The following is a 26,142-nucleotide window of genomic DNA, read 5'->3' as shown; positions in this document are numbered from 1 at the left end:
ATTGGAAAAATTCCCATGTTTTTGTCTCCGTGTAGTTCTTGATTAGTCTCTTAATAACTAAATATTAATATTCAAAATTATAGAAGCAAGGATGTGAGTTGAAGGTAATTAAGCTTGAATTGTTCTTTACGTATAAAAAATTATAGTGGCCCTGAAAAGGGCCGTTTTCAACTTAAGTCTAAACTTAAGTATTTAATGGTGAAGTATCGTCACATGGACTACTATGGCAATTTTGTCGTTTTCATCCAAAATTCCGAAGAAGTCGTTGTTGTTGTGCCTTCGGATGCAACTGCCCAGGTGGATGTACTTCCCATGGGCCTTGAAGGAAGCAGACTCCTCAGTGAGTGTCATCGGGTTGCCGAAGAAGTCAACCGTAAAGCACTGCACCGAGTATCTGGTATTCTGGTCCTGGGAGTCTGCTGTTTGAACCTCCAATGAAAGCCAAAAGTTGTCTTCTTCGTCGTGGCTGAGCTGTACACGGAAACTTCACGTTTCCTCGATGCTCGGCCTCGGACACAGAGGTGACTCCATCACTTCAACAGCTCCTGTCTCTGTCGTGTACATCTTCTTGCTGATATCCACCAGCTTGTAGCAGTGGCCAGTAACTTTTGCCGGTTCAGTCATTGGATTATTAAGATGCATCGTGATAGATAAAGTTGAAAGTTTGAGTATTTTCACGTGACGTTCAAAGTTAATTTTTGGTAGAAAATGACTTGTGATGACCGTCTGACCGTTAAGGAACCTCGGATTTAACTACGTCATCACTGAATTTCGATGTACTACTTTCTAATTGGTTTGCAGCTACCGAGGTGATAATTTTTGTGTAATTACACTGGTCACAAAAATTAAGGGATCTAAAAAAAATTTTTTAATTTTTGAGTGATTTTCAACATGCTGTAACTCGGTGAAAAATGGTCGTAGAGTAAAAATAAAAAAAGCAAATTGTAGCCTCAAGTTTCTAGTTTTTAGATCTGGACTTTTAATAAATTTTTATAGTGCACGGTTCCGGAGTAATCCTAAGAAAACCGACGCAAAAAAAATTTTCCAAATTTTTGCTCGTGTTCAAGAAAGTCTATGGGCTTCAATAAATTTTTTTGGTAATCTGACCTCATTACTCTTTTAGGAAATTTTATGCCCTGGAATTTGCTGTCCTCAAAAAGTCTCTATGATGATTTGGCGCCGAATTTTCATTGATCAAAGCAATAAAGTCCATTTTGGCTTTGACAATCAATAACTCGGGACTTATTGTTCGTACAGAGAATGAAAGTAGGGTTTTGAAAACTGCAAAACATTCTCTATAAGACACAATTAGTGGCTTTTGATGGAAAAATTTTTTTTGAGGCGATGATGTTGATTAAGAAACAGGTAAAAATTCGCATATTCAATGATATTCGGAAATCTTGGGATAACTTTGGATATAACGAATGAACAAAGGATACCGTCGGTTTTTTTATCAACTTCGAAGTGTCCTGAAAAAACCCTGAAAATTTCAAAGCGCTGCCATTTTTTTTTCTTAGTGCCCGATGCTTTAAATTTATCGGTTTCGCCAAAAATCGCACAATGATTGATTCTTCGGTTTTCGATCATTTCTTCAATGTTGAAAAGTTTTTTTCAGCGACAAGCTTCATTTCTTTCATCAAAAACATTAATTATTGGAGAAAATTGAGTAATAATTTTTTTTTTTTCGATATTTTTTTTCCTTATCATCTTAGAAATGATTTTGATGATGAGAAAATTAATTGTAAAGATGATAAGGAAGAAAAATATAAAAAAAAAACAAAATTTCAAAAAAAATAAATTTTCTTGAGAAAAAAAATTTTTTTTTCAATATTTTTCAATAGTTGCCCATTGGCTCGCAGGTACCGATGCCTTGAATATTGTTATTATTTTTCATCAGAACCTGCGATCCAATAGAATTACCGAATCACCAATCCTTGGAATATTTGCATCAGACGAAATATTTAACAGTATCATCGATAATATATCTGGATACGAAACGTCAAAGTTTAACAATATTAAAATATTCCGTTCGCATTTAGTTAATTTTTTAATAGTCGATGCGCCATTCGCTACTTCATTGATTTTACCAGGCTGTGAATGATATAAATATTTTTATTGATATATTTGTGGAACTTCAGGAGACTTTCGTCTGCTAGGGAGACTCCTAACTTCCTTATATACCAAATTTACAAAATAATTATTTAAGGAATTAAAAATAGCTCTACTACTAATAGTTTAATAGAAAGTTTTGATAATAAATGTTTGCAAAAAAAAAAAAAAATAATATTCCGGTACCGGGAATCGAACCCGGGTCGCCTGGGTGAAAACCAGGAATGATAACCCCTACACTATACCGGAGCAGCTACAAGCCGGTGACAACATTGACTTACTTGTCCTTCATTTATGTCACAATGATTTTAATGTAATTACAATTCTTAATAAAAAAAAAAAAAAAAAAGTACTGTGTAATTTAAAATTAGAAATTTTTTAATTTTCAAACATTTTGAAAATTTTTTAGTGATTTTTGGAAGGCTGTATTTTCGTGAAAAATGATCGTATCGAAAGCATTAAAAAAGTTTTTAATGATTTTTTAGTGATTAAAATCACTAAAAAATTTATAAAATTTTCTTGTTCCTTTAATTTTTTGGATGAGTGTAGTCATTATTTCCCACATTACTGTCAACAATAATAAATATTTATGGAGTATGGAAAACTTAATAAATTATATCTCAATAAATGATGGAAATTTGTGATTTATTATTAGACATTTAATAAATGATGATCAATTGTTGAATATTATTGAAGCAAGAGTATAAGATAATTGTTATTAAACTTGAATCATTTTTTACGTATAAAAAATTTGGTGGCCCTGAAAAAGGCCATTTTCAACTCAAAGTTCAGAAACTTGAGTATCTATTTATGAAGAATCGTGAGCTAGAAAAAAAAAGTCAGTATTCTTACATGATACTGTCAGCATAAATTAATATGTATATTAGGGTGTGTCATTTTAAGGCCATATTTTTTTTTACTGTTGTACCAGAAAATCTGGTAGTATATAGAAAATCAAAAATTATGCCGCTGGGCTAAAGGGTTAAAGTCCAATAGCGGCTCAGCTCATCAAAAAATTCGATTTCCCATTTAAATAACACGGGAAATTTTTTTTTTCAACTTTGAGTATTTTTAACTCGTGGAAAAATCAATCGATCGAATTGACTAATACATATTTTTGTAGAAAATTGAACGCTCTACAAAAAAGGTCTCTTATCATTCTTTGATCAATCCATCTGTTCTAAAGTTATTAGAGCTCGAAGTCAAGTTATAGTAAATTTCGAGATCTTTTTACTTTTCCGGCAAAACTACCAGACTTATCACAAAATATGATGGGATCTTTTTTGAAGACAATCTCATTTCCTACAAATTATTGTCTGTTAAATTTTTTAGAATTCCGCATTGTGTTCTAGTTATTTTCATTTTAATTTCAAGCTCTTAAAAAAGTAGTGTTCTGATCGATTTCAAGAGCTCGACATTGAAATAAAAATAACTAGAAAATAATGCGGGATTTAAAAAAATTTTACTGATAATAATTTGAAGAGAATAAAATTGTTAACAACAAAGGCCCTACAACATTTTATGATGTCTGATAGTTTTGCCGGAAAAGTAAGTAATCTCGAAATTTACTATATCGACTTCGAGCTCTAATAACTTTAGAGCAGATGGATTGATCGAAAAATGATAAGAGACCTTTTTTGTAGAGCGTTCAATTTCCTACAAAACTATGTATTAGTCAATTCGATCTATTGATTTGTTCACGAGTTAAAAATACTCATAGTTAAAAAAAAAAATTTCCCGTGTTATTTAAATGAGAAATCAAATTTCTGACGAGCTAAGCCACTATTGGACTTAAACCTTTTAGCCCAGCGGCATAATTTTTTATTTACTATATACTACCAGATTTTCTGGTATAGCACTAAAAAAAAATATAGCCTTAAAATGACACACTCTACTGTATATATTAGGGTGTGCCATTTTGAGGCGACTTTTCAACAAAAAAACAAGCTGAAAACTTGCAGGGATGTGAGGAAAGAAGCCTGTTCAAAGCGGAGCTCTTAATATTACTATTTAGAGGTGCCTATTTCCAATTTCCCATTTAAATAACATGGAAAAAAAAATTTTTATTTCTTTTATTTTTCTAGCTCGGCATTCGCACCTCATATAAATAAGTCCATAGGATATTCTTCTAAAGAGTTTAACGCTCTACAAAAGAGGTCTCTTATCATTTTTTGATAAATCCATCTATTCGAAAGTTATTGGAGCTGGAAGTCAAATTTATAATAAATTTCCAGATCTTTTCATTTTTCCAGCAGAACTATCAGACTTATCAAAAAATGTCATAAGACCTTTTTTATAGACAATTTTTATTTCCTACAAATTATTTCTCATCAAGTTCATTCAAATTCCGCATTGTTTTCTAGTTATTTTCATTTTAATGTTAAGTTCTCAGAATAGATTAGAAGACTTCTATATTTACGAACGAATAGACGGAGAGGATTCAATTCGTTTTCCATAGATGGCGATGCAGAGTTCTTCTTTTCGGTTCGATGACTACTCTAGAAGTGGCGCTTATGTGAAAGCAATGGTATTTACCCGTTACACTCGTTGTTATTAATCCCAGGCCCCCTGATTGGTTAAGATTTTCTAGTCTGAGAGACCAGGTATTAATGACAGCGATTGTAGTAAAAATACTTTTAACGAGTTGTGATCGAAACCTACGTTGAATATCTATTGAATTATTTTGATCTTTGATTTAGTTACTCCTTTTATTAAATATACTTTTATCTACTAACGTATAAAGTGTAAACTGTCAAGAAGTGACATTCACGTTCCTATATCAAGGGCTGAGTGGTACCGTGCTAGCCAAGCGTCAAGTCGTAAAAAAAAACTTCAAAATTGCAAATGGCCGCCCTAATAAGTCAAATAGTCTCAAAAATTTCGGACCTTCTGAAAGACTTTTTCAGAGTTGATAAGACTTATTTAGAGTGTTATAAAAATGAAAGGGAAACAAGAAAAAAGAATTTATAAGAGCTTTTAAGGATTAAAAAGACTCAATGAGTAATAATGATAAAGTAATTGGTAGAGAATATTCAAGCAAATGCTTCAATTTATAAAAAGTGGCAAATTTTATTTTGTTACTTCAAAGTTCGAGTTTCTTAAAAACAATTTTGGTATTTCTAGATAAACACGCCTTTGACAATATCGTAATTTTTTTTTACTTAATAAAAACGTTTTCATTGCTTTGAAGCTTATAAGAATCAAGTGATTCGTTTAAAAAATATCGATTTAGAAAACTGCAAAAAGAAAGTTTTTTTTAAAACTTCTACACGCAAAGAATTTTATAGTATCTTTTACATAAAAAAATTATAGAAAAATTACTATGTCACAGTAACATGAGGACAGTATGGAATTATTGAACAAATTAACGATAACGTAGAAAGTTTTAAAATTCATCGAACAGAATTTACAAGGTGCATTGTAATTTTGACTGAGAAATTTCAATTTCTTAATCTGTTACTTTGTCAAAATTACACCTTGTAAATTCTATTCGATGTATTTAAAAAATTTCTAAGTTATCGGTAATTTATTCAATAATTCCATACTGTCCTTATGTTACTATGACATAGTAATTTTTTTGAAAATTTTTTATGTAAAAGATACTATAAAATTCTCTGCGTGTAGAGTTAATTATTTTGTCTACATTGCCGTTCCGCCGACTGAATGACTCTGTCCAATTACTTATTTGAAGTTACATCATTATATTTTGTATTATACTCTCCTTTGGAATAGTTTTGTTGTTCTAAGTAATGTCTGTAATGTATTTTTAGTAACTCTTTTTTTCGTGGAGTTAATTCTAATCGATCTACTGTATTCTTTTGTGGGCGCATCACTCGTTGTGAAAGGGTTGCAATATCCCACATAGCATGAGACATGATTGAAACGAATTTAGCTGGGGTTTTAGCACTAAAAGCGGCACGTGATTTACTACTTGGTATGGATATGTTGACTCCTACGTTAAACATATCGTGATCCAGATAATAATAGGGATCATAACGCTGTGGTTGTTGTTGTTGCTGCTGCTGTCGCTGTTGTAGTTGCTGTAGTTTTTGTCGATCAGAAGCGGCTTGTAGTCTCAATTGTTGAACCTCACGTCTTAATTTTGAATTTTCTTCTTCTTTTTTTCTGTTATCTTCCATCAGCCGCGTCATCAACGGATCCGGACTTACATTCTACATGTAAAGTGAAGTAATAAAATTAATAAAATCATTTGTAGCTCAATCGTTGAAAAATTAAAATTTAAACTACAATTAAAAGTAAAGCATAAATATTGTTTACATAAGCTTACCTGGCTTGGACGGCCCTTTATTTCTCATACCCAGTTCCGAGTCCCAAGACAATACGTCCCCTCAGAATGACATTACCCAGCCATTTCCCCTATGGTATCCTTCCTTCAATCTGTCACTTGCCTTATCACTATATTGACGGCCATATCACTCTCCTCTAACGATCCCTCCATGAGCACCCGGACAAGAATAAAGACCGCGAGGATATGTAAGGTACAAAATCGTCTTCATCGTGGGTCATCGAGAGCCTCCATTGTGCGTATCGCTCGCCGTTGTCTTCATTTTTACATTTCTTAACGCTGATCATATCGTCTAATGATTCAGAAGCGATCAGATCTATTTCAATTTTACTTTTGGTTCAAAGACCCCAGTCTAATTTTCGATACATCTCCATTGAAATACGGTTTAATTTCCCATCGCAAATTGCTACTACTTTTTAATTATCAAATCCAAAGTACAATTATTGTCTATTTTCGCCAAACGGGGCCTTACTTAACATTTTTCTAAGACACTTATTTTTATTCACGCAATTATTGATCCGGGCGGAATTCGCAATTACCCGAATAGTACGGGTTGAATTAGAAAATTATCTAGCCTTCTGTGCGGGTGTAAATTTGGGCTTTTAAATTCAGTGAAAGTGATTGTGAATAACCCGGCGCGACCTAAAAAGAGCCAATCTCAACGTGATCACCTCCATTCAACGCTACTCGAGACGGTCCAACTCTTCATGGGGTGTCCCAGCGATTGTTCAGCCAACACCAAGCTACAGCAGCCAGCACCTGTTGTATTGTAACAACAAACATCTTGAGACTCAATAAAAACTGCCTGTATCTGTTAGTCCTGACATATTTATTTTAACACTAAGAAAACTATACATATTCTTGACCTATATTCATGCTCGGCACCAAATAACGTGCACTGTTATAAATTTCTATGGTAATTTTACAAGAAATGTGTTGGAAGTCAATTGCCAATGCAGTTTTGTGATTTAATAAAACCAGTGTTGTAAATTTACAACACATTTTTTACTATTTTTGTTTTGGAAAATTGCAATACAAAAGTACTAATCTTACTAAACAGATAATAAAAAAAGGTTTGTAAATTTTACACAACGAATGTTGTAATTTTCGAAAACAATTCAATCGGAAATTATTTGTAAAATCACAATGTGTAACTGTTTTAATACGATACTTTCAAGAGATCATAAGTGCTGTAAAATTGCAATACCTACTGTTAAAAATTTCTATCGTAATTTTACAAAACATTTTCCACTGTATTTGCCTTGGAATATTACAAAGTAGTTATAGTAATAATACAAAACGTTTTTCGAGAGTTAGTCTATTATTTTAAATTGTAAGTTTTGTAATTTTACAAAACATATGAAGCTCTGTTAGATTAGTGATATTATAAAACAGTTTAGTAATTTTACAAACAATTTTCAATCAGTCGGTTTCGGAAAGTTACAATATCTCACTTGAGTTTTACAACACATATAATGGCTTTTTTTGAAGTAATTTTACAATATAGTATTGTAATTTTACAAACATTGAAAAAAAAAAGTTTTTTTTTTTTTTAATTTCTTGTCCAGACGTAACAAGTGTATACTATTTTCCTTTATACCCGGACGAAAGTACGTTGACAAATCAAAGATGTATAAATTATATAACTACGTTTTAGCAGGTATTGATGCCTGCCCCGACATTTGCGGCACTAGCGAAGCTACCTAGTGAACACACCAACGTAACAGTGATATCACATCTAGAGAACATGTAACGTAACAAATTCAACGTAAATTTTACATTCTGATGATATAAATTGTAATGTAAATGGTACGTCAAATTTGTGACGTAAATGTGACATTAAGATTACATGCATGTTACTGATCGAGTGATATCACATTGGTGACCTAAATGTGACGTTATATTTAAATCACATACTAACGTTAGCTTTACATTCTAGATATGACCTCGGAATCACGTAACAAAATCGACTTATAAGTGACATAATCTTGGTGATCCTATTTTATCGTCACATTTACATCACAATGTGATGTTTCGGATATGTTCATGCTGTTACAGCACTCTAACATAAAAAATGGTTATATTTATTTTACATCGAAACATTTTATCACATTTATGTAAAAACTTTTACTTTAAAATGATGTACGCATTTGACGGCATCGAAATAGGAAGGCTTACGCGTAAAAATGCTGTATTTGTTGTAATTAATATGTTCACATTTAATTTATGTAAAAAATAATATTTGTTATTGAAACGTGCTGAGGTTTATGTCGAATCGGTGAAGTAAGATTTTTTTTTATTTATAGGAATTTCCATCTGCTTTTTCATTTGCTTGTAAATGATTGAAATAATAATATTCATTGTTATAATATATTTTTTTATTATTAGACATTTTATTTGGTTTTTATTGTTATTATTCTTTTTTATTAAATTAAAGACAAGCTAAGGAGTACGACGACCAGTCAATGACAACAGCAGAACATGTTCAGTAGACATGTAATGGCGGAGGCGAGTCACCCACGTTTTAACAGAAAATTTTGGTAATAAATAACGGTCCGGTTTTATTGTTAAAAAGGAGAAATTTAAGTGTATATTATAAATTTTATTAGATAGTTTCGGTTATCGGGAAAATTTGATAATTAAGTTATTCAGGGTAAAAATATAAATTATAAAGGAAATAGTGAATTCTACGGCGTGGGTTCGAGAGCGTTCGGTCGCTATTTTGTTTAAGTATCTGGGTTTGTCTTTGTTAGGTAGCATCGTATTAAGTAATTAATTCAGTTGAGTCTAACGACCACTGGTTAATTAATTAATAATTAATAGTTTTGGAATTTAGTAATAATTTAATTTAGCAGGTATTCTTTTAGAGATACTGAGTCCCACAGACCTAGAAGGTGCTGAAATTTATTTGGTAGCGTCTTATTAAATATTGTGACCTTGGTGCTGAGTCTCACCGACCGCATCACTGGAAACTTTATTTAAATAAAATTTATTAGAATAAAAATAATTCAAATAAAATTCAGGTTTGGAAAGTCAACCCAGAACTTTCGGCATGGAAAAATTATAATTGCGGACAGAGTGTATGTGTGTGATTTAGAATAGATTTTACCTCGCCAGCAAAATATTTAGAATAAGTGAAAATTGTTATTATAATTTGAGAAATTTAGATTAAACTGAAAACTAATTAAATTTTAAAACACGTTAATATTGTCGGGCAATTTAAAGAGTTATTATTGTTAAAAATATTGAATATTAAATTAGAGAACATATCTGTTGACACATAAGTTTTATAAATAAATTTGGATACATTTTGCTAAATATTGTTTATTAAATTAATTAACTAAATCGTCTAGTGATGTTGAGTCTGACGACCACTCATTAAGTGATTGAATAAATATATATTGGAACCTAACTCTGCAGCTGTGTGGTCCAGCCTTGATAAGGAGATTTTCGGACTCATCCTTGAGATTTCTTTTATTCTCTGCTTTGTTTGCCTTGCACACGAAACTGAGAGGTCGTGCAATTTTACTCTTAGTGGCGCCCTTAGGACTTTTGAGTTCAAAAGGTGTCCAAATTGTAACCTCGTAAGCCTCGTCGTCAAGACCACGGAAGTCGAGGGGTACCCGGTTATACTAGAAAACTGTAGAATAAAATACAATTTTTCAATATACGAAAATTTTAATCCAATGATTCAATTATTTAGCTGACACTAAATATTATAATTATTTTTTGGTTCCAATAACAAACATGATATTTAAGTTTGAAACTTTATAAACAAAAACTTGATATCGAAAATTAATAGATTACTGGAACGAAACGAATTTTGTTTCTTACTGTTTACTTATAAATAACATGTTAATAACACGTCGAACTACTAATTTATACAAAATATAAGCTCGGTGAATCAGTTGAATAATTTAGTAAATAATAATTAATCTATTTGCATTCTCAACATTCCAAATCGATTTAAATGAATTAAAAATTTTTATCGAGTGATCGGCAGTATTGACTTTTTCAACAACGATTTCGCTCATTTATAACAATTCTTTTTAAAAATCCGTAATAAATGGAAAATAATTAAAAATGTTCCTATAAATTTAATAATTAGAAAAAAAATTTCTAATTATTCTTCAAAATTGATAATTAGAAAAAAAAACCGTCACCTAGGACCAAGCGGTTTGAGCGACGTTAAATATACAAAATAAAAAAAAAAATAATCTCCTCCTCTGAAGTAATTAATAATCAAGAAATGAATTTTTTAATTCGAAAAAAAAAAAAAAAAAAAAAAAATTTACAATTGATACGGAAATCTTTCAAATTTGTAGAAAAATTAAGTTATTTATCGACTAATTATTATCGATTAATTATTAAGTTTTAAAAAATATTTAATGATCAAAAAGAAAAACTGCCAAATTTATCTAAAAAAAAATAGGAATGATAATTATTCAATCTTTTTTGAAAATTAATATATAGATTAGGGTGCTTCATTTCAGAGCCAGATTTTTTTTTTCAAGTGCATGTGGAAAAAACCATAGTTGAACACGAAAAAAAAATTTTCGCGCATGAAAAAAAATTCTATGTTGATTACAGTTCTGGCTCATTGAAAAATTCGATTTTCCCATTTAAATAATATGAGAAAATTTTTTTTTTAGCTTTATATATTTTTTAACCTCGTTAACAAATAAGTAGATTGTTAGAATCAATGACATTTGTTTCTTAATATATTTATGTATACTTTGATATATATATATATATATATATATATATATATATATATATATATATATATATATATATATATTAGGGTGATCCAAAAAATAACAAACTTTTTTTTTTTTCTTCCAAACAGGTTCAAAAGTTTCATTTAGATAAAAAAAGACGCCTGTGAAAATTAGAGCTCTTAATATTAACATTAAGAGGTTCCTCATCGCACTTTTCTAATTCCCATAAGAATAACATGGGAAAAATTTTTTTTCCGTCTTCTGATTTTTATAAGTAGCTAACGATGCGTCATAGGAATAAATGGCAGGCATATTTTTGTAGGGAATTGAATGCTCTACAAAAAAAGATTCTTATCATTTTTTGAGGAATCTATTTGTTCAAAAGTTATTTGAGGTTGAAGTCGAATTCATATTAAATTTTGAGATTTTCTACTTTTCCAGCGAAACTATCAGACTTATTACAAAATATCATCGGACCTTTTTTGTAGACAATTTTATTCCCTAAAAGTTATTTCTAATAAAGTTTTTTCGAATTCCGCATTGTTTTCTAGTTATTTTTATTTTAATGTCAAGCTCTTAAAATCGATCAGAAGACTATTTTTTTATGAGCATGACATTAAAATAAAAATAACTAGAAAACAATGCGGAATTCGAAAAAACTTTATAAGAAATAACTTTTAGGGAATAAAATTGTCTACAAAAAAGGTCTGGTGATATTTTGTAATAAGTCTGATAGTTTCGCCGGAAAAGTAGAAAATCTCAAAATTTAATATGAATTCGACTTCAACCTCAAATAACTTTTGAACAAATAGATTCCTCAAAAAATGATAGGAATCTTTTTTTGTAGAGCATTCAATTCCCTATAAAAACATGCCTGCCAATTATTCCTACGATGCATCGTTAGCTACTTATAAAAATCAGAAGACGTAAAAAAAATTTTTCCCATGTTATTCTTATGGAAAATAGAAAAGTGCGATGAGGAACCTCTTAATGTTAATATTAAGAGCTCTAATTTTTACAGGCGTCTTTTTTCATCTAAATGAAACTTTTGAACCTGTTTGGAAGAAAAAAAAAAAAATTTGTTATTTTTTGGATCACCCTAATATATATATATATATATATATATATATATATATATATATATATATATATATATATATATATATATATATATATATATATATATAAATATATATAGTTTGATTAATTAGTTCATGTTCTATTCATTAGATATACTTTGTAGTTAGTTACAATAAAGCCTAGCTACCGTAAGGATCGCTAATTATTATTCTTATACCTGACTCTAAATATCCAACATAGATCAAATAGACTAATACATATTTTTGTAGGGAATTGAACGCTCTACAAAAAAGGTCTCTTATTATTTTTCGATAAATCCATCTGTTTCAAAGTTATTAGAGCTCGAAGTAAAGTTGGAGATCCTTTTACTGTTCCGGTGAAACTATTAGACTTATCGTAAAATGGTACAGTATCTTTTTTGTTGATAATTTTATTCTCTACAAACTATTATCAGTAAAGTTTTTCCAAATTCCGCATTGTTTTCTAGCTATTTTCATTTTAATTTCAAGCTCTTAAAAAAGTGGTTCTGATCGATTTCAAGAGCTCGACATTGAAATGAAAATAACAAGAAAACAATGTGGAATTCGAAAAAACTTTACTGATAATAATTTGTAGAGAATAAAATTGGCAACAAAAAAGATTCTATAACATTTTATGATAAGTCTAATAGTTTTACCGGAAAAGTAAAACGATCTCCAACTTTACTTCGAGCTTCAATAACTTTTGAATAGATAGATTTATCGAAAAATGATGAAGGACCTTTTTTGTAGAGCGTTCAATTTCCTACAATAATATGTATTAGTCTATTTGATCTATTGATTTGTTAACGAGGTTAAGAATACTTAAAGCAAAAAAAAAAATTTTTCCCATGTTATTTAAATGCGAAAATCGAATTTTTTAATGAGTTAGATCTGTAATCGACATAGATTTTTTTTTCTTGCGCGAAATTTTTTTTTCTGTGTTGAACTATGGTTTTTTTTACATGCACTTGAAAAAAAAAAATCTGGCTCCGAAATGAAGCACGCTAATATAGATACTGGTTTACATGGGAAAAACAGTTCTGCTAAACACAAAAAAATTTGTTAATTTAACTAATAAAAATTATAAAAATAGCAAATAAAATTTGCGAACAAAGCAATGAAATCGATCTAATTTCTTCAATATCAAATAAGTATCTATGTTTGTTCAATCATTGTTTTTTTTGAAGTAACAATTAAAGAGTTTGAGTGGATAGTTAGATTGTGCATTCGGTACGAAGTTCTTCTGGGTGAGGAGCGTGAGAAGGGGGGTCATAGACATGGTGCCTTTCTGGTTCTGTGTTTCCACCGTCTCAAGACGCTTTTTTTTTAATAACTCAAAAAACAATGAAGATACCAAAAAAGTGAAAAACCATATCTTCTTATAAGGTGACAAACCTAGTACCCGATCACTCCAAGTATTTGTATATCTATATTTAGTCAAATTCATAGTAAATGTATAGATATACAAATACATGAGTGATCGGATACTGGATCTCTTACTTTGCAAACGAAATATTTTTTTTTCTAGAACATGTAAGCTACTACTTTTTATATCTATTTTTAGATAAAATAAAAAATCAATCCTATCTCATAAAATATAATAATATGTGAAAAAAATTTGATATTATTTTTGCTTAAAGAAATTGTGTACCTTAACAGTAATGTATTTTGATAACCGTATTGAACGACAAACATCAATTTCATAGAGCGACGTGCTAGAATATTATGTATAAATTTATCTTTATAACTATACAATTTAGTAATGTAGAAAACGCAATTAACGTATATAATAGGGTGGCCCAAAAAAACCGACTATTTTATTTTTTCGAGTCTCTAATGAAAATTTGTTAGTTTAAGATGTTTTAAGAAGCCTCTCCAAAAATCAGGTCGATAAAAAATTTTCAACAGGTCGCTCACGAATTTTGAAAATATTAAAAATGATCGAAATTCGGATTTTTCGTTTCTGAATTTTTTCTTCCTCGTGGCAGCAATATTTTATATCTGTAAAATTATGACTATGCTGAAAATTTCAGCCCAATATTTAAATATTTAAACGGCGCTCAAGAATTTTGAATATTAACTGATAATATGTAACTAATACTTTGAATTAGTTTTTGTATTTTTTTTTAACTCAATTACTGTCATTTCACTTAAATATAACATTTGCAAAACCGAAAATATACAGGACAGTCTTAAACAATAAAATTGGGTAAGTTTTGAATAAGTAAAAAAACCTAAAAATTGAATTAAAAAATAAAAAAGTATGTAAATAATTTATTATTTCTATTTCTCGGGTTGTATTTTTATTCATTATGATACAAATTGATGGTGAAAAAATTGAGAAGGTTTATTATTAATATTCAAGGGTCGCTCGGAAACGTCCAAGAGACAGTACTCGGAAACATTCAAAATTCTTGAGCGACGTTTAAATATTTTAATTTTCAGCTGAAATTTTCAGGGTAGTCATGATTTCATAAATATAAATTATAGCTGCCACGAGAAAGAAGAAATTTAGAACAAAAAAATCCAAATTTCGATCATTTTTGATCTTTCAAAAATTCGTGAGTGACCTCTTGAAAATTTTTTATCGAGCTGATTTTTTGAGAGGCACAAAAATGGTCGGTTTTTTTGGGCCACCCTAGTATATAATCATTTGAAAAAAGGCGTAAAAATAGTAATATTTTGTAAATTTTCAAACATTTCATGTGATTAATATCACAAATTTGAATTTGTAGTTTTATTACAATGTCTATTGCAAATTGACAATACTTTCAATTTAAGACTACAACACGGAGTTTTAAAATCCCAAAACGTATCATATTAGGCCAAAAAATAGTAAAAACGCAAACTGGAGTTGCATAAAGATGATAGTATTCTGTAAATTTTCAAACATTTCGTGTAATTAACATTCCAAATTCGGATTTGTAATTTTACTTACAGGTGTAGTGAAACTTAATCACGATGATCTATTGTAAATTGACAAAATTTTCAATTTAAAACTACAACACGAAGTTGCAAAATTACAATCAGTGTCTGATGAATAAAAAAATATAGTGAAATTACAAAATCTTTAGTAATTTTACTGTTATCAGATGAAATCTTACTACAAATTAGGGGTGTGCGAATACTCGAAACTTCGAATTATTCGAAGCGAATCGAATCGAACAATTCGATTCGAGATTCGCCTTGAAGATTCGAAATGTTCGAAGGGTTCGAATAGTTCAAAAGGTTCGAATAGTTCAATGGATTCGAATAGGTCGAAGGGTTCGAATAGTTCGAAGGATTCGAATAGTTCGAAAGATTCGAATAGTTCGAAGGATTCGAATAGTTCGAGAGATTCGAATAGTTCGAAAGATTCGAATAGTTTGAAAGATTCGAATAGTTCGTAAGATTCGAATAGCTCGAAGGATTCGAATAGTTCGAGAGATTCAAATATTTCGAACTTTTTTAAATCATACGTTCATTTAGTTTTTGATCATATGGACTGATTTTAGGTACAAATATAAATAATATAATAGTTTTTCAATTTAGCAAAGCCATAAATACTATTTATTTATTTCTGAAATGTCGAAGCAGAAATCAAAAAACTCGTTTAACACTCGACTAAAAACGATTAATTAGATTTGATTTAATAGATTTTAAAACAAATCATTACTGTGAAATTAATTGGTACGTTAGAAAACATTAATCATTGATAATAGTTATAATAAAAATAATATAATGTATTTATAATAAATTTTTAATTCTTTTAACAGACTAATCAGTTTTACGGTAATAATTTGTATCAAAACCTGTTGAGTCAAATACAATAAATATCTTTTACTAGAGTTCTAAATGAATTTTTTATTTTTCATTTGATATGGTAAAGTAATGAAATAGTATTTATGACATTATTTTTTTATTATCATTATTATTATTATTATTATTATTATTATCATCATCAGTATTTCAATAGATTTTAATAAATATTTTTCTGGAGTGTAACAAAAAATATCAATTATCGAAATTGTGTTAAAAATTATATTCGTTATCGGGTATATTCATAAATGCTTTAGATCTAGTCAAATATATGGCGCGAAAATTTACAAAGTTAAATATTTTTTACAATGTTATTTTTATATAGTTTTTACGAAAAATTATAAGTAAATGAAATTTAATTACCAATTGAAGTTCAATTTAAAGATGAAAATTAAATTTTAATTAGAATGAAAACATTGATTCTTCTGAATTTTAAATTTTAACCTTTTTGCGCCACTACCTTTTTTTGACTATAATTGGAGATTTTTGCATTTTCAAATGCATTCATCGACTCGGTCGGTAATAGCATTAACTCGTTACGCCACCATTAATTTAAAAATTTGCGATTAAGACGTCAGCGCTACTAGTTACAATGAAATCCGTTTAGCTAGTATAAATCTCCAGACGTAAAGTGAAATTGAATTTTCAATTAAGAGAATATTAAACAAATATTCATTATTGAGTAAAATGTCGTTGCAAGATAATGAAGAAACGATGGACTTGGGTGGACAACAAATTGTGGACGAGAGACATATAAATGATGTTGGCTCGATACAACGAAGTCCCGCCTGGAATTATTTCGAACTTTGTACGAAAGAGTTTCGAAAAGCTATATGTAATTTATGCTCCAAAGTTCTAAAATTACCAACTTGTACGTTTGTATTTATTTTGCATTTTAATCATTATTTAGAATAATTTAATTAGTAGATGTCGATTGATAATTATTTTATTTAACAGCTACCACATCACCTCTCAAATTTACTCATTTACTCTCAAAGCATCCAGAATGTTATCAAGAATGCATTAAAGAGAAAAATAAACGTAAAGACATAGAAAATATAAGTACTGATGAACCCTCAAAGCGTCAAAAAGTTGCGACATATACTAAAGCTGAACTTGATCAGCTTTGTATGGAAATGATCGCAATGGATTTAAAGCCTTTTTCTTCCGTTGAGGATAAAGGCTATCGACGCCTTTAAAAAAAAATCGATGACACCTACAATCCTCCATGTCGTAATACTAGCTCTCGCAGCCTCTGTCCTAAATTATACGAAGAAACTAAACAAAAGTTAATGGATGAATTAACAGCTGACAAATCATCGGGATTAATGAGTTTGTCTTTAACTACAGACGGTTGGGAATCTTGATCTGGTCATCACTATTTGTCTTTAACTCTACACTATAGAACGACAGACTTTGTTGAAAAATATCACACTAGGCATGAAGCAACTTGAAGAGCGACATACTGGATATTATTTGAAATTGAAGTCAGATGAAATGTTATCTGAAAGGGATTTATCAGATGTACCTAATACTCAAATTTTTTTCATTACTGATAATGCCCACATCATTACTAGTGCTATTCGTCAAGGAGGATGGAATCACGTTTATTGTTTTGCACATACGCTCCAGTTAGCCTTGAAAGATGCCCGAAAATATACTAAAGGAATCGATGAATTGTTTACGAAAGTGAGAGGAATTAATACTATCATACACTACTCTAAAAGATTAAGAGAACAACAAAACTAGAAATTTTTTTCGGTCTTTTAATTTTTTAAAGCTGTGTAATATTTTAAATAGCTTATTGTACGAATAATTATGATATGACATTAGGCTCATGGATCAATTCTACACTTGTTATTTCAAACATTTTCTGACACACGTCATCAGAGAAAATATTATAGAGTGATGGCAAAGAATTTCTCATATTTCGCAGTAGTCCTATTTAAAAATTAAAAAATTACAGATGCATTGAGATATTTATTAAGAATTCAATATGTCTGTTACTTTTTAATTTTTTAAATCGAACTCCGGGGAAATATAAAAAATATGACTATATTTTTATAAATTATATAATTATGATGCTATAAAAAAAAAATGTTTTTTTTAGGCAAGACGCATCGCTACGCATTTTCATCATTCAGATCCAGCTCGACAAGAGTTCGAAGAAGCTCAGAAAGATTTGAGCAATCATCCTCCTTTGGGATTAATGCAAATGGTACCAACTCGCTGGAATTCTGAGTATAAAATGCTTGAGCGTATGAAGCGATTACAGAAACCGCTATCAAATGTACTTTCATCATGCACCAACGTAAAGGGTTTAACTGGTCTCGACTGAAAGCGAATAAACGATATCATTAATGTCCTGAGTCCACTAATTGAAGCAACGAAGATTTCATGCGGGTCAAAATATCCAACCCCCTCTATGATTGAGCCGATGCTTTATGGGATAAAATCGGCATTGGAATATCTTCAGATTTTGGATGAACTGAAAATTTTCGAAGATATTGATGAGCCGGAACTATGCAACAGCGAAGAAGACGAAAATAATAACAGTAATTATGCTAGGATTGATGCAAGAAGTTCTAAAAACACTGCTGATGATTATAAAAATGACCCTAATCAGCCGATGGCTGCTAATTTCGCGCAAAATATTAAAAGGATATTAGCTGTACGGTTTGGTGAAGTCGAAGACGAAACTTTATATCGAAAATGCACTTTTCTTAATCCCCGGTATAAAGATTTTTTTTTAATTGAAGCCGAGATAAAAGAAAAAATTAAAAATGAATTAAAAGATGAAATTATCGCTTATAAATGTTCAGAAGCGGTTTTCAGTAATAAATCTGAACCAATTTCGGAACCAAATATTATTAAGCCCACCAAAGTTTGGGATTTTATGGGAGAATCAAAAGTATGTGAAGAGAACAAGACCACTTTGCAATTAGAAAAAGATGTGGATCAAGAATTGCTACAATACGTATTTTTATCCCGGATTGAGCCATGGAAAGATCCACTTTTATGGTGAAAAAATGAATCGCCTAAATTCCCACTCTTATCATTGATGTCAAGAAAATACTTGTCGATTCCATCTACATCGGTAGAAGGTGAACGACTATTTTCTTCTGCAGAAGATATCGTGACAGAAAAAAAAAAATTCCGTATCGCCAGATAATGTTTCGTATTTAATATTTTTACATAAAAATTTGAATCGATTTGATAGACTTTAATTAAAGAATCAAAATTGAAATTATTAATATTTAATAGTTTAGTTTATGTTAAAAATATTATTTTTATTTTTAATGTTTTATTTTTGTTAATTATTAATTAAAATAAATAATTAGGGTCTAATAATGAAAGTTCTGCTAAAAAAAAAAATTTTAAATAAATTAAAAATGTTCTAATTTATATAAAAATTATTTTTTAAAAATATTATTTTCAATTTGAGTGTTTTTTTATTGTTCATTATTAATGAAAATAAAAATTGAACTCAGATTATATAAATTCTAATAAATAAAAAAAAAATTAACAATAGATAGAAAATAATAATAATAATAATAATAATAATAATAATAACAAATTATTATTATTATCATCATCAATATTATTATTATTGACCCGATTTTATTCATAATATTATTGTGATTATTGGTATTAACCATACTAATTTAGTACTTAAATTTTTCAATAATATTATTTACCAAAGATTCGGTAAAGTTTCGAATTATTAGAATCTTTCGAAACTATTCGAATCTTCCAAACTATTCGAATCCTTCGAACTATTCAAATCCTTCGAACTATTCAAACCTTTCGAACTACTCGAATCCTTCGAACTATTCGAATCTTTCAAACGATTCGAATCCTTCGAACTATTCGAACCTTTCGAACGATTCGAATCTTTCGAACTATTCGAACCTTTCGAATTACTCGAATCTTTCGAACTATGCGAATCCTTCACTCGAATATCGAATCGAATCTAACTACTCGACTCGATTCGATTCGAACAAGATTCGCACACCCCTACCACAAATGTACATTAGTATCGCATTACGAAACACAATTTTGTAATTTTACTATGCTTTTGTTTAGTAAAAATATAGTTAATTTACAAAGAATTCTGATAGTGCAGGTAATAAAAACTGAAATTCATGTAAATTTTTTCAAAACTTATAAATTAAATTGAAATTTTTCAGTTATCTAATCAAAAACTTTTAAAATCAGTACACACAAAAGTTTGATGATGAATATCTTTTGAAAAAATTTCCGAAAAACGAGATAAAACAAGAATTTTTATACTTTTTTTTTACGTTTTATTCAGTTTTTTTTTTTCTCTTTACCTTAGATTTACTGAATAATTAACGCAAAAATGAAAGAAAATCCGGAAAAAATTGATTTATTCATTTTGGTAACGATTACACAAATTAAGGAACAAAACTTGTTCCTTTAATTGTTTTGTAAAACTTTGAGCAATCGGCCCGGACAAACGGTCTAATGGATCAATCTGAAAATTTCCAGGGTTTTTGGGGGTACATTAAGCTGTAAAATTACCTGGCAACATTATTTTTTATCAATATTTGCAGAGTAGCGATGAGTTGACTAGAAAACCAGAAAATGGCCATTTTTTGTGGGTTTTTCAAATGGATATCGAGGATGAAAAAAAATTATTTTTTTTAAAAAAAGAAATTGGAGCTTGTAAAGAATTTATTCAAGTTTATTCAGCTGCCCTTTAAATTACTGTGCGGCCATTATTTGCTGAGATATCAATAATCAAAGACAGAACGATACTTTTTCATTTGAAAGCTGATATCTCCGCAGCAAATTGGCGTACAGAGAAACAAAAGCAAATTGTAGCTGGATAAATTTCTTAAACGAGCCATGAATTTGTTTTTTCGAAAAAATTTTTCCCGGCCCCGTAGACTTTAAAAACAAAACCAAAAAATTTAGAAAAATTTTGTCTCGACCTTTTTCTTATGATTTCGCAAAAACCGTGGCTTGAAAAAATATTTTGCTGAAAGATCTTCAAACTAGAGATTTCAAGCTTCAATTTGCTTTTTTTGTTTTTTCGATACGATCATTTTTCACGAAAATACAGCCTTCCAAAAATCACTAAAAAATTTATAAAATTTTTTTGTTCCTTTAATTTTTTGGATAAGTGTATTATTATTATTATTAATTCTGTTAAACATCATTTTCAAAAAAATAGTTATAACACGCAGATCTGAATTCTTCAAAATTGTTTAATGTTGTTATATCAGCTGGCAAAGAATTCCAGACATGTATGCCGTGCACTAAAAAAGTTTTCTTATATATTGTTGAATTAGTTCTAGGTAATCTCAAATAATCTTGCCTAATGTCACCTCTACGTAGTGTAATTGGCAGTAATTCTCATTTGCAACCAAATAATTGTCGATAGTCCATACTTATTTCTTTATAAAATAAACATGTAATAAAAGAATCTCTCTTTGTATTAAGTTTGAGCCAACCTATTCTTCTATAATATGCTGTTACGTGCTCAAATCTAGATATTTTATATATAAATCGAACACATGCATTCATTTTTCTTTGTAATTTAGTCTGTAATCTACTTGTCATATTTGTAAATGCAGCGCAACAGTAATCAAAGATCGGAAAGACCAGGGTGGTAATTAATTTAATACGTCATTGTTCATTAAAAGCTTCACTATTAATATTTAGCTGTGCTAAAGTCTTCATTGTTCGATTACATAAGCTTATTACTTGATTTTCCCATGACATAGTATTATCTATTATTACACCTAGGTATTTAACCGAATTAACGTATGGAATCGTACAGTCACCTACAATAATATTTTGTGCATGTTTACAATTTTCGCTGTTAACTTTGAATTTACTGCCAATAATAATCAATCATAAAACAGTTTAATTTACACCAATTAATAATTTTAGATATTTCACTATTTAATATTGCAACATAGTCGTTAATTTGAGATCGGTAGCATGAGAGGTATATAACAAATCATCTGCATAAAATAAATATTTACATTTTAAAATACGTGCAAGATCTGAAATATAACAAGAATAAAGCAAAGGGCCAAGCACACTACCCTGAGGTACTCCACTTAGCACTTTTTCCCAAGAGGATGTATTTTTATTATAACGTATAGATTGTCTTCTTTGATCCAAGTAAGATTCGATCCAGTTAAGTGTAAGTTCTGAAAAATTCATTCGTGATAATTTACATAATAATCTTTTATGATTAACTGAGTCAAATGCTTTGCTAAGGTCAAAGAAGACAGCTATTGTAATTTTAGAATCATTTATTGCTAATCTGGCTTCATCACAAAAATGAATAATTGCCGTCTGTGTATTTAAACCCTCTCGGAACGCTGTTTGGTATTGATCTATATAATTATTCTCATTAAGATATTTAACGATTTGGTCATGTACACATCTTTCTAATGCTTTTGACAAATTAGATAGCAATGAGAGAGGTCTGAAATCTTCACAACTAGATGCTTTAGGTTTCTTTTGAATAGGTATTATATGCGATAATTTTCATTCGGTCGGAAATACTCCTGAAGACAAGGATTTATTAAATAATTCTGTAAATACCGATAATTATTGTCTAACACTAAGATATCCGATATATGAATGTCGTTATTAAAATTGCCTGAACGTTGTACAAAAAACTTATTTAATTTATTTAGCTCAATTCTAACATTTAACTCAGTATTTTTCCGATTGTACCACGAAATCTCCCCGGACAAAATCTCCCCGACAAAATCTCCCCGACAAAATCTCCCCACGACAAAATCTCCCCAAGACAAAATCTCCCCGACATAATCTCCCAACGACAAAATCTCACTAAGAAAATCTCTCTTAACTAATTTTAAAAATTTATTATAATTTAAATATTTTATGGTTATTTTATTACTTTTGCTTGTGACCGTGTTGCGCCCTTTTAACATGGTTTTTGTGTATGTTTATTTGACATTATTTTTTTTTTTTTTTAATATTTCATAATTAAGTAAGCATTATAAGTCGTGCACTTTTTGATTTTTCAAACTTTTTATTTTTATTACAAATGTTGAATATTGAAATACAAAAATTTATATATAAATTGAAAATATTAATAACATATTTATATTGTATAATAATCAGTCAAATAATAATATAGTAGTATAATTGAATATAATTTTTTTAATGAAATTATCAATTTATAATTATCAATGAACTAACGTTACGTAAAAATTCCATTTTTTTAGTTGAATCATAATTTAATACAATTGCTTTTAATCTTAAGTTATAATCACGATATATTGCGCGAGTTTTACGATTCACATCCAATCCAGTATTTATTTGCGTCATTGTTACATCAGTAATAGTCTGCTCCGACTTCAGACCCATAATGAATTTGTCAATCTTTGCATGACACATCTGAATGCGACCATTAAATCCATTGTGCCAGCCTTCACAAACGTTATTCGTACGAGCAAAATCTTCAATCACAGCACTGTAGCAATTCCACATTTTGATTGCAAATAATGGTTCACTACGCTTACCTATGCAATTCTTTTTACCAATCCACGTCTTCTCGAAGTACTCAACCAAATTGTTCAATTCCTCACTATGTAAATCGTAGCAATCTGAAGCAACCAGTTCTTCATAAGCATCAGTAATATCATTGACAGGTACAAATGCCAATGAAAATAACATTCGAACATTACGAGCAAATTTTATATCAGTATTATAATTTTTTTGTAAACCGTAATGTTGAATTTTTCTCCAAACGCATTGTGTCATATGAAAATAACAACCAGCAATATCAATTTTTGGAAAACACTCAGTAAATGCATTAATATACGATCTTTCGAAATCGACCATCATTCGCGTAGCTCTAACATCCTCAAGTTTATTTTTCAATACTGTCAGGAATTGCTTATAAATTGACTTACTTTTCCGAGGCGTTAATATATATACCAATGGCAATGTTTTACCATTTTTCATTCCATGAATGGTGTACAATTGATTAAATAGAGTGGGAACCGTCTTAAATGTTCCATCAGAGAACCATTCTTCACACGATGCAAGAAATTGTAGATTTTTTTTAGTTCCAAACATTAAATATCTTTTATCACCTCCACCACTATCATGAAGTAAAAATTGCTCTTCATTGTGTGTTGTACATAATACATTAGATAATACGATGTCTGCACGTGTCACTGGATTGGCAATATCAGGGTTATTTTGTCTTCTACAACGTTGAACAGTACGCGAAATAGTATTCATTGATGGTATACGTGCTATTACTGGCAAATCAACATTCTTTAATTGATTAGAAATCAATTTAACTGGCTTGTCTTCGGATTTTCTAGCCCTTTGCTTTATTTTTTTAATAACATGACACATTTCAATTTTGACGGCATCACCAGCATGTTTGTGAATAGGAATTTCTCCAATTACATTTCCTAGAAATAATAATAATAACGATAATTAAAATAATATTAATAATGATAATTATAATATATAATAAATACTTAATGAACGAAAATTAACATACCATCAGGTTTATCAGAATCAGTATGTATTATCTTGTGACACTGTATTTTGGATTTATATTCACAACAACGCCACGTTATTGATTTTTTATTTTCTTTATGGTTTGTGTAGAGGTAGCCATCATACACTAATTTTTTTTTCCTTTGTTAGATACCACAAATTCCAATGGCATTTTAGAAATATAAATTTCGCAATATCAATCACAATGTAATGCTTCTCCGATCGCTTCTAGTACATGTAAACACTTAATATAATTTGCGTAAAATAACTCACATCAGTTACATGTATCTCACTACAGATGTCATCACTTGACAATATTTTATCTGAAATTCTACATTATCAACTAATGTAAATCAATGGAATAATCAATATTATTTTGTGTAGTGGCAAGATGTTGTCACGGGGAAATTTTGTCGGGGAGGTTTTGTCGCGGGGAGATTTTGTCGCGGGGAGATTTTGTCGGGGAGATTTTTTCCTGGGAGATTTTGTCGTGTCACCATTTTTCCTTTTAATTAAACCTAGTCTTCTTAAGTCATTACAGAATGCCCGTGAATTCTTTGCAGCACTAAGTTGTTGATCAAAATGTTGTCTCTTTGCTTCAGTAATTCTCTTTTTCACTAAACGTCTTACACTTGAATATTCTTTGTATGCATAACCAGTTCTTTTATATATTCGATATAATTTATCTCGACGATGTTTTAAATCTTTTATTTCACTTGTAAACCATGGAGATGGTTTACGCTTTGGATGTATTATTCTTTCCGGAGCAGCAATATTAATTGTTCCACCAAGGTTCTCATGTACATAGTCGTTCATTTCATTGACAGAACTTAACGATCGCATAATTTCAATATCAATTTTTTTACATAAGTCTTGCAATAAATTCTCATCAATAGAACCCCAGTTTCTGTACGCAAAGCTATTTAGTTGTTGTCGATTTACTTTATAATCATATGTTATTGAGATAAGATCATGATTTGTGAGAAATGGCTGTGGGGACTGTTCCGCAACCAGTACTCTAGCTAGGTCATTAACAATGCATACATCAATCCAAGCTTCAGATTTTTCCAAATGGTGAGTTGGGTCGTACTTAACTATATGAAGATCCAGACCATCCAGAAATTTTCGAAGTTGATCGCCATTGAAATTTTTTTTGTTTAAGTCAGAATTAAAATCACCTAATATAATAATATTATTATAAGATATCATGATAGATTCTAGCTCATCTTCTAAATCTTCAAGGTGCCCAATATTTGGCGGTTTGTAGACAACGTCAACTAATATTTTTTGATTTGATGTTGTTGATACTTCAACGAATAAATACTCTGGATGTTTATTTTCTACGTTGGTTGAGGATGCAATATATTTAGAAATAGGATCGTTTCGGATGTAAAGAGCAACACCGCCTCCACTTCGAAGACAGCGGTCATGGCGATGTAGTGTAAATGATGGCAAGAATATTAGACTATCAGATATTAGATGATTTAACGATGTTTCTGACACAGCTATAATATCATATTGATGCTCTCTAAAGTACTTAGAAAATAATTCAAAGTGTTTCTCATTTCTTAAA

The 26,142-nt window shown here is 29.8% G+C and overlaps 2 protein-coding genes and 1 non-coding gene across 3 annotated transcripts in view; 1 reads left to right on the top strand and 2 right to left on the bottom strand.

Moving 5' to 3' along the window:
• LOC130666789 (uncharacterized) overlaps positions 1-26,142 on the top strand; it is a 64,911-nt gene that overhangs the window by 4,777 nt on the left and 33,992 nt on the right. The window lies entirely within an intron of this gene.
• On the bottom strand, positions 2,287-2,358 carry Trnae-uuc (transfer RNA glutamic acid (anticodon UUC)). Its single transcript has one exon. It is a non-coding gene; the product is annotated as a tRNA-Glu (tRNA).
• On the bottom strand, positions 23,193-25,697 carry LOC130666788 (uncharacterized). Its single transcript, XM_057468055.1, has 2 exons — positions 24,571-25,697; positions 23,193-24,478 (listed from the first exon to the last, which is right to left on the bottom strand). The coding sequence occupies exon 2, from the start codon at positions 24,417-24,419 to the stop codon at positions 23,223-23,225; it is 1,197 nt and encodes a 398-aa protein (XP_057324038.1). The 5' UTR covers positions 24,420-24,478; positions 24,571-25,697; the 3' UTR covers positions 23,193-23,222.

The sequence above is a fragment of the Microplitis mediator genome, chromosome 4 (genome assembly GCF_029852145.1).
Source record: "Microplitis mediator isolate UGA2020A chromosome 4, iyMicMedi2.1, whole genome shotgun sequence".
NCBI classification, from domain to species: Eukaryota; Metazoa; Arthropoda; class Insecta; order Hymenoptera; family Braconidae; genus Microplitis; species Microplitis mediator.
This window is presented reverse-complemented; position numbering and strand designations above follow the sequence as displayed.

What these genes read in the sequence shown, in the direction of transcription:
- LOC130666788 (XM_057468055.1), bottom strand. Translation starts at nt 24,419, where the DNA reads ATGTGTCATGTTATTAAAAAAATAAAGCAAAGGGCTAGAAAATCCGAA.